The sequence below is a fragment of the Pagrus pagrus genome (genome assembly GCF_965226575.1).
Source record: "Pagrus pagrus genome assembly, chromosome: 12".
In the NCBI taxonomy this organism is placed as follows: Eukaryota; Metazoa; Chordata; class Actinopteri; order Spariformes; family Sparidae; genus Pagrus; species Pagrus pagrus.
The window spans coordinates 1,613,422-1,622,568 of NC_140196.1; the positions used below are offsets into that span (position 1 = coordinate 1,613,422).

The window sequence follows — 9,147 nt, forward strand, 5'->3', positions numbered from 1 at the left end:
GTAGGTGTCAACATACATGGCCCATGAAGTTGATTCTGTTTCTGACTGTTGCTCTGAAGCCAAACTGAAATCCATAAAAACAAGGCTGTTTCTAAAACACACTGTGATTTTTCACTTTATTGAGAATGTTACACAGAGAATTTAACAAAGCTGCCACACTCTGCATAATGTATTAAACAGAAAGACAAGAAGAGAAAAATACTAAAACAATCAAATATCTAGCAGACAGCTAATGATTCAGCTTCATCTTCTATTATTATACAAGTCACAATTCAAAGTGGAAATAAACTAGAGGATGAAAATAACACTATACCACAGAATTTATACTCAATGCAGATATATATATGTACATATGTATTTATATATGTAGGATGACTGTATCTAACCTGTGCATAAAACACATTTTACAACCAAACACAAAACATGAAAATTGACATTTGTGACTGCTGATCAAAGTGATCAATGAGATGAACTGATGAGATCTGATGTTGAGAAAAGGCGAGCAGAAAACAGTCAGTCAGCATGTGTGCAGTTGGTGGACGGTCCCTTGTTTCAGAGGATCATCAGCAGAGAGAGTCCACAGCAGTACACCAGACTCTTCACTATCAGCACTGTGTAGAGCACACAGAGCAGCTTCACCCTGCACTGAGACTGGAAGGACACTGACACACAGACACACAGACAGACAGACAGACACACAGACAGACAGACACACAGACAGACAGACAGACAGACAGACAGACAGACTATTAATTTCATCAGAACATCATCACATTTTCATCAGTAGAATTTGGACTTTTCCAGACGGGACAACCGTCTTTACATGAAGACAGGGGTCAGCTACCATTTGAATGAAAGCTCAAAGGCCCTCATTAAAAACAACGAGTCTGGGCCCCAACAAGCTTTTTAGGGGCCCTGAACAGGATATGACTTTCTGCTTTATCAAGATCTTACAGTCGGCTTGCTGCAGAGCTGGCAGGTCTGCTGGCTCTCTCTCTGGAGGACAGGAGGCTGCTGGAGCTGGAACCTCTGAAACAGAAGAGGAGGCCAAAAGAAATGTCAGTCCTCTGCTCCTCTGCTCTCTCTGACAGCGTCTCCACATGAAGCTGAATCACTGCTGGACACAGTCACCAAGCCTTCATTACCTTGTTCTGTTTGGGCCTCCACTGTGCCCCCCTCGTGCTGGACGGAGCAGCGGTATTTATACGTGTAGAGAGCGTCCCCGTCAACCAGCAAGATGGCGGCGGTGCGTCCCGACTCTCTGAGCTCCAGCTGCTCTCCCTCAGCAGGGAGCCACTTCTCCTCATTCTCCTTTCGTTTGTTCCAGGAGAACCGGACCAGAGGAGGAAACATGGCTGAGGCCACACACAGCAGGGAGCTGTTCCCCTCCAGGTGGGCTCTGGATGCTGCTGGGTACACGCTCACCACGGGCTTCACTACCTGCTCACCTGAAGTTTGACAGCAGCAACAAGCAGCACAGACACACATTGACACAGTCAACAGCAGCTTACAGCACTGCACTGCATTCAGTGTGATCCTGGAAACTACATGGACTCTGATCACTAAACTACTCATCAATACAGCACAAAGTCCAACACATAGACTGGATTCACCTGCACATCAAACACACTCATCATGTCATGTCATCATATGTTATATGGGGACAAACAACATGATGTGTTCAGCACTTCTCTCTTTCAATGCGCACATTCATCATTATTATGATTGTTACTAATAATAATATAACATCATATGTTCATACAACGGAAAATCTTCATGTGTATCATGATAAAAGACATATTATAATAAAGGACATATTTACCCTCAAGTGTAGTACGCGCTGCCATTTTAATGTTTACAATATCCACCACATATCATATATATTTACCACCATAACCTATTAACATATAATATGATAAAATATACATTTATCTTACCATGAAATACATTTTTATATTACAACATGTGTAACATGTTACAGATTTACCAGCGTGTACTTTAGTCCAGCCGCTAAAGAAAAACAAATCAGTACTTCAATAATTTCTGAACCTTTTTTCTCAATATTTTTAGATTCATACACAATTACAATGATATGTTCAGATATGTCAGATATGAATAACGACTGCTTTGTAGTATAATATGAAGAAAGGTAAGACTGTTTTTATCCTTGACAGGAACTTCACGTATGATTAAATTAAATTTAAATTAACATAACATAACTTAACATAACATAACTGTTGCGGCTTTCCAATCTCTTAAAGTCGCCTGAGAGGTAGAGAATAAGTCCTGTATATTTGTATGACACGCCGCTGCCGATACAGAGAAGCACGCTGAGTCCAGGTGAGTTTCAGTGTATTTAATGACAAAAGAGCTACTACAGCGGCTTTCAGATTATACGTGCATATCAAATGGAAAAGGTTTATCAAAACGATCAAACTTGAACAAAGGCGGTCAACAAAAATTACGGCTACCTAACTCGCCTCTCTCCTTCCCCAGTGCAGGTGATTCAGCTCCTATTGTAACCTACTACGGTGCCCATGTGACCCAAACACCACATATCACCGTGGCAACCAGACCAAACAAATCGAAACCCAAATTATCCTCAGCAAAATGATGTGTGGCTCCTACAATAACATAACATACATCAATATATTTTAATCTGCCCTATGGAAATCACTATATTATATCACACACTGAAAATACATTTACTCTAAAATAACTGAAATTATGTTTGGCATTATTCATTTATTTCTGTTTTAATTATCAGTGAAATTATTTATAGATATATTATATAAACTGTTTTAAAGTCAATCAACAAAAAAATTCATTTTTACATGTGCCATTGTATATAAACCTACATCTTTTTAAAATATGTTTTCTATATTTTAGTATAATTAGTATATATTACATTTATCGTAATATCATATTCAGTATGTGTTTCCTTCATGTATAAATATATCTCACACTAAAAGACATATGTACCATCATATAAAATACAATTGTCATGAGGTCAGTTTGACCATTTAATAAAGACTTATTAATTATCCTATACAACATATTTAAAGTTACATGTTTTTCAGATACATTTCCTGACATATATTAAATGATGTTTAATATCATATATGATGTTGTTTTATAAAAACAAGAGCTGGTGCTGAATTACTGAGAGGATCAAATACTGTATATTTGTAACATTGTCAATATGAAACTTTTTCTATATGAATCAGTTTGATCTCCTGCAGAAATAAAGAAGAACTTCAGTTGTGCAGTGAGATTTAAACATCTTTTCAGGAGTTATGAACCTTTTTATGTAACAATAGCTGCATGGCTGCAAGAATTCTCTACTAATTATAAACAAACTAACATGTAAAGCCTGAAGCAGCAGAAACTCATTAAAAACACATTTTCAACTTGTTCAATAAAACAACTGAAGGAAAATGAAGCTTTATTCTTACCTGTTACAAACAGTTTAGTTCCAGAGCCAAAGATGCCGTATGGATACCCTGTTCCCTCCCACAGCGAGACATCGTAATACAAAAACCTGTGTGCTGTTGAACGTGTCGGCTGAGGTGAACGAGTCCAAATGATGAAGCAGGATCATATTTCAGCTCCATGATGTGTTTCTCTAATGTTCATATCAACATGACTGTCTCTTCTTTTATTGTCTTTTTAGACACACTAGCAGTGTTGCTCTATGGATGCTAATGTCTGTCGCTCCACTACTTTAGTCCACATGGATTGGACCTGGACCAAAGGATGGATGGATGGACTGACATGACATTTTCTACAGACGTTCTTGGTCCCCAGAGGATGAACTTCATTCATTGACTTTGTTGATTCTGACTTTTTATCTAGCTCCACCAGCAGGTCCACCAGTTCCTGTCCTCAGTTGGTGGCCCAGTCATCACCTCTTCCTGCTTCCTTGTCAGCTGGTCAGCAGACTTGCTCCAGAGCCGGACCAGCGGTCTTTCCTGATACCCGTCCAGACCTCCAGCTGCCGGCCTCCTGCTCTGCCTTGCAGCAGTCCTCTGTTCCTGTTCTGCAGCAACCTGTCTGAGCTGAGCTGCAGCTGTCTCCAGTTCCTGTGCTGAATCAGTCTCCTGTGGCTGTGGTTCTGTAACCTCTTGTTTTCCTGACTCTGACAGCTCCAGCAGCTCCCTGTCGGCCTCTCAGTCTCCAGCCTCCAGTTCTGCAGCCATGTCGCCGGTCCAAGCCACTACTCTCTTTCATAGCTGCCAGACTCCCGTCCTGATCTATACCTTCTGCTAGACTTGAGGATAGTTTCAGCCTTCACTGCCAGCCTCCAACCTGCAGCCTGCAGTCTGACCTCCAGAAGGGATCCTTCTGCTGGTGCAGGTCTTGCAGAGTTCCCACCAGTCCCACCAGTCCTCTAGAGCTGCATCACGGTTACATGCTGCTATTCTGACATGCCGCTATTTAGACATTGTCCTCTAATTGTCGGAATAGCGGCATTAAAAATTATTTTTCAAGCGTCCCACTATTTCGACATGTTTTTTTCATTGTCGGAGTACATGTCTAAATAGAGGGATGTCGGAATAGCGGCATGTCGGAATAGCGGGCGAACCCCCTCTCTCTGGACCATTTTTTCCTCTGAATCCTGTCAGTTTGGCAGGATTTTTGTTATATTTATAGAAAATCTGTGAACATCCCGACAGCAATCAATAAATCAAACGCTCTGACAAATAACAGAAAATAAATCCAGTATCTGTGGCTGCTGCAGGCCTCTAATAAGCCCGTCCAATGGTTCTATTTGACCCGTATGAAATGATTGGACAGGCTACCTGTCTGTCTGCATACGTACCTGTCTGTCTGCTCCACTCTGACCTTTGCACTCTGCATCACTGCGTATGACCGGAGTCTTCCACAGGGCGAGGTGATGTTTGCTAAAGCTGTTAGCAAGCTAGTGGCACAAGAATGGCAGCCAAAGTTCCCAATGCTAACATGCTAGCTTGACAGCGGTGAGTACTAACAACAGCCATGTTTGTTGTTCACGTTCACGATGATACTGGCTGTGTCTCAATTCAGGGGCTGCAGCTTTCAAGGACGCAGCCTTTGCTGCCCACGAAGGCCGGGTCCTTCGGAGAGACCTTGAAGGCCTCGACCACCGTTGTTAAATCAGACCGTCTAGCCGTCGGAGTATTTCCTGGTTGGCCACCAGATGTTCCCGCCCCTTACCCTTACGTCACGATTATGAATGAAGAGATGCATTAAAGTCTATTTTGGTTCAAATCTATCAAATGTGTACATTTATTTGTGTGTGTACAAAAATGAACGACAAAATCTAAATTGAATTATCAACATTACAAAATAAACATTAACCCATTGGTGAATAACAACTATATTTACCACAGCATCACCAGCGTCACGTATTTTAACTGAAAGAGGTTTTATAGTCCCTTGAAGTTTAACATATCTGGCATTGGATATTCAAATGAGTAAAAACCGAGTATAAACCCATTACTTAAATTTGAATGTCGTGTCTGCGCCACTTGATGTCGCCATTTCTCTTGCTTCCTCTTCTGTTTCGGGACTGAGCAGCGGTGCGCAAAGGATCTTGGGATATGGGAGGCCGCGAATGATAGTAGCGGTGCGTCCTCCGAAAAGAGGGAAGGCTAGGCTGCAATTGGGTGGCTGCATTTGAAGGAGCCTTCCAATTGGGACAGCCTTCGCGTGGCGTTGTGACGTAATTGGCCTTCAAATGCCCCTGAATTGAGACACAGCCAATGTCAGCTGTTCTCTTATGTGAGTGAGACATGAGGTGGTTGGGTATGGTTAGCGATGACGATGTGCTGCGTTCACTGTCCACAGCCTCTGAGCTGCTCTTCAGCAGCTTGATAACTCAGGAACACAAAGCACACAGCCCCTGAGCCACAGAACGATGAGCAGCAGCGGCAGTGACAGACGTCGTTCAGCCGCTAAACAAGTAGCACAAAGCACACGCACAGACCCCCTGAGCCAATAACAGAGCTGCTGCGGCAGCAATGCACTCCTGTAGCGGTGTTTGTGTGTTTGTTTGTGTTTTTGTGTCTGTTTGTCTATGTGTTTGTTGACTTCATCAGTGTGTGTAACAGCCACTGGGAAACCTCCTGGTTCTCCCAATGACCAGTCGGCCCTTGATGACACAAAGTCATTTCAGCCTCTGTTCATATAAAATCTTGATTTGTGCAGCTTTAAATGTTACAAAGTGTTTCATTCTTTAAAGTTTTCAGTCAGTTGATTCAAAATCAAGTCATTAACTTTCCAGATGCTGAAGTGTCGGTCTGGAGACACTTTTGTCCTGATGGTGGCGCTAGAGGAAAGGTCAGGAGGTCACCATAAATGTTAGGGTTCATCCTCTGGGGAGCAGAAACATCCACAGGAAACTGATGGAAACGTGTCCAACAAGACGAGCGTCCTAATAAGCCGCTGCTAGAAGGACAAAGTCCTGAGCTGACGTGTCCAAGATTTGTCTTTTAAAATGTAATAAAGTGAAATGATGTGGTGAAATCTGCTGAAAGGTGTTAAACAACAAGTGCTGCTGGAAGTGTTTTCATTCAGAGACATTAGTGTTGTGAGGGACGGATGGACTTTATTCAGCAGCAGGACGTTGGGCTGTAAACATTTGATTATGTTTGAGATCATTTTATTGAAATATTCTGAAGTCTGTTTGTTGTTTTACTGATTCATCTGGATTATGTTTGAGTTTGTCATTGAATTATTTTCCTCTTTATTTTATCATTGTGTTTGTGTTTGTGTCCTTTTTCCTCACTGTGTGAAACAACAATAAACCTGCTGGAATATCTGATCAGAATATAAATAAATATAATATGAAATAAATCCCTCAGTTCAGTGTGTTTGTGACTGTGGCTGAGATGGAGGTGAAATATGTGAACCTGGGCTGTGGTTTACTGCTCTCTTCCTGTCACAAACACTGTTTGACGTCTGTTCATCTGTTGGTTTTTGTTCAGGCTGCTCGGATCATTTCTCACTGTGGGTAACTTTCTTCTCACAGGAGCAGTAGTAGGTGGCTGAATGAAGGAGTTTAACTTTCTGGATCTTCAACTCACAGCCGTTCGTTTCATTCACAGCTGAGAAATCATTGATCTGAGGATGAACGAACCTCTCAGCTATGTTACAATTGCTCTTGTCAATAACCAGAATCAATCTGAATGTTTCTGTGTCTTTCTTCTCGAGCCAGTATAAATAATTATTGTTGTCACACTGGTCAGTTCGACAGCTGAAGGAGACGTCTCCATCAACTCTCCTGGTCAGTGTTAAATCGTCCTGAATCAGCTGTGCTGCCATGGCAACCAGCGCTGTAGAGAAGCAGACAGATAGATGAAGGTCAGTGTGACAGTGCTTGTTCCAGGTGGACTTTGTTGGCTCCTGATTGGCTGGAAACACTCACCTGAACACAGACAGCACAGAGCAGCAGCTGGGAGGAGAAGCATGTTGTGCAGTGGTGTTTCCTCTGGTGAACCTGGGGAGAAGTGGCGCTCTGACGCAGCTGAGGCCAAACGAGGACGAGCTGCCAGATCAGACGAGGGCCACGTGGTTTCTAACAGGTCCTCAGAGCTCCCATCAGCCCCTGCGGCGCACAGATAAGGCCGCCGCTGCCGATCGACGGCTCGGCTGAAGCATTGATGTGAGCACAAACACATTCAGGTTGGTGGTGAATTTAGTAGCACAGACTGTTATCTGTTGTTGAACAGCTGTGATGAAAAGACTAAAGTACAAATCCACAAAACTCCTCCACTGTGATTTGAAGCCTTAAACGTCCCCTTACATTTCTGTCATTTCACTCAATCATTTCATTTCTATGACACATCAAACCTTTTCCACACACAGTGTCACATCTTTATTGTGTCTCCTGTTGTTCAGTCTCTTCATTAAAGCTACATGATGTTTCACTGAGTGAAAGATTCAAAGCCAAGACTCCATCAAATGGGACATTTCAACATGTCTGCTGCATCATTTTACACACATTTCCCCAAAATCCAGCCTGACATATTTGGTGTTTTTGTAAACTTTGGGATCTCCAGCAGAACGTCAGATAAAGTTCAGAGGGTTAGTTTGTAAAGACGAAGCCAGCGGAGGCTTCAGAAGAGTTGAAGTCCAGCTGTGCTCCTCATATGTGAAGCAGTGGTTCTGGTGCTGTTCCCTGGAAGGAGCTCAGGGCTCTGCTCTCTACTTCCTCCATGTAGAGCTCAGCCACAATGGGAGACACTGGTGAAGCCACCACAGCTGTGCTTCTGCCTGTAAAAAGCCTCCTTGGATGTGAAACAGGTGGTATTCAGGCAGAGGTCGGGGCCAAAAAGTCGTCCGCATGAAAAGAGAAAATGTGTGGTTTGTAAGTGAGCTTTAAAACGACACATAGTGTCAAGTGTTTTCTGATGTGATGAAACTCTCAGCAGGACCACATCATTTGTCTCTGTCTGTCAAAACTGTCAAATAACAACACAAATCAAAATAGAAACTGTAGAAGAGCAATTCAACTCCAATTTACAAGACAAGCAGTACAAATACACACAGTACCCACCAGCAGAGATGTACTTCAACTAATACTGCAGTACTGTTTCAAGTGAAGTGACACAGTGCTGTGGTTAGTTACACTTCTATAGTTATAGTTAGTATAGTACATGTAAGAGTCATATGACACCATCTACTGTAACAGGCAGCAGCAGAATAATATAGTAATAATATAGTTCATAATATAGTTGCAGTAGAAATAGTATTTGAAGTATTTTTAGAAGTAGTCACAACAATATTGCCAGTAATACTCCTCATTTACTGCTGTGTGTTTTTTATCCACTAGATGTCACTGTGGATTTGTAAATAAGAGGTCGGAGCATGATCATGTCGTCATGGCAACCGTCATCTGCATCACATGGATGTCCCTGCACTTCCTGTGACTGACCACAGGGTGGTGGTGTTTCTCTGTGATGTTAATGTCAGCACCAGCAGCAATTTCTTTACAATTGCCTCACACGGGGCACCATTGTTTGATTTGGTGGTAAGGCAGGTATAATTATTTTAATTAAATTAATCAAATTTAATAATCAAATCATTTAAACAGGGCACGACCCTGGAATCAGGGACCAATAACCAAACCAAAAACAATCTCAAAAGAAGGTTTCACTTTAAATA

At 42.2% G+C, this 9,147-nt stretch overlaps 1 protein-coding gene across 1 annotated transcript; it reads right to left on the reverse strand.

Annotated features, from left to right (window-relative positions):
- Positions 1–448: 448 nt before the first annotated feature.
- LOC311266164 (uncharacterized protein) lies at positions 449–1,603 on the reverse strand. Its single transcript, XM_084368370.1, has 3 exons — positions 1,146–1,603; positions 955–1,029; positions 449–662 (listed from the first exon to the last, which is right to left on the reverse strand). Exons 1-3 carry the CDS (start codon positions 1,573–1,575, stop codon positions 553–555), a joined length of 615 nt encoding a protein of 204 aa, XP_084224496.1. The 5' UTR covers positions 1,576–1,603; the 3' UTR covers positions 449–552.
- Between the last annotated feature and the right edge of the window lie 7,544 nt (positions 1,604–9,147).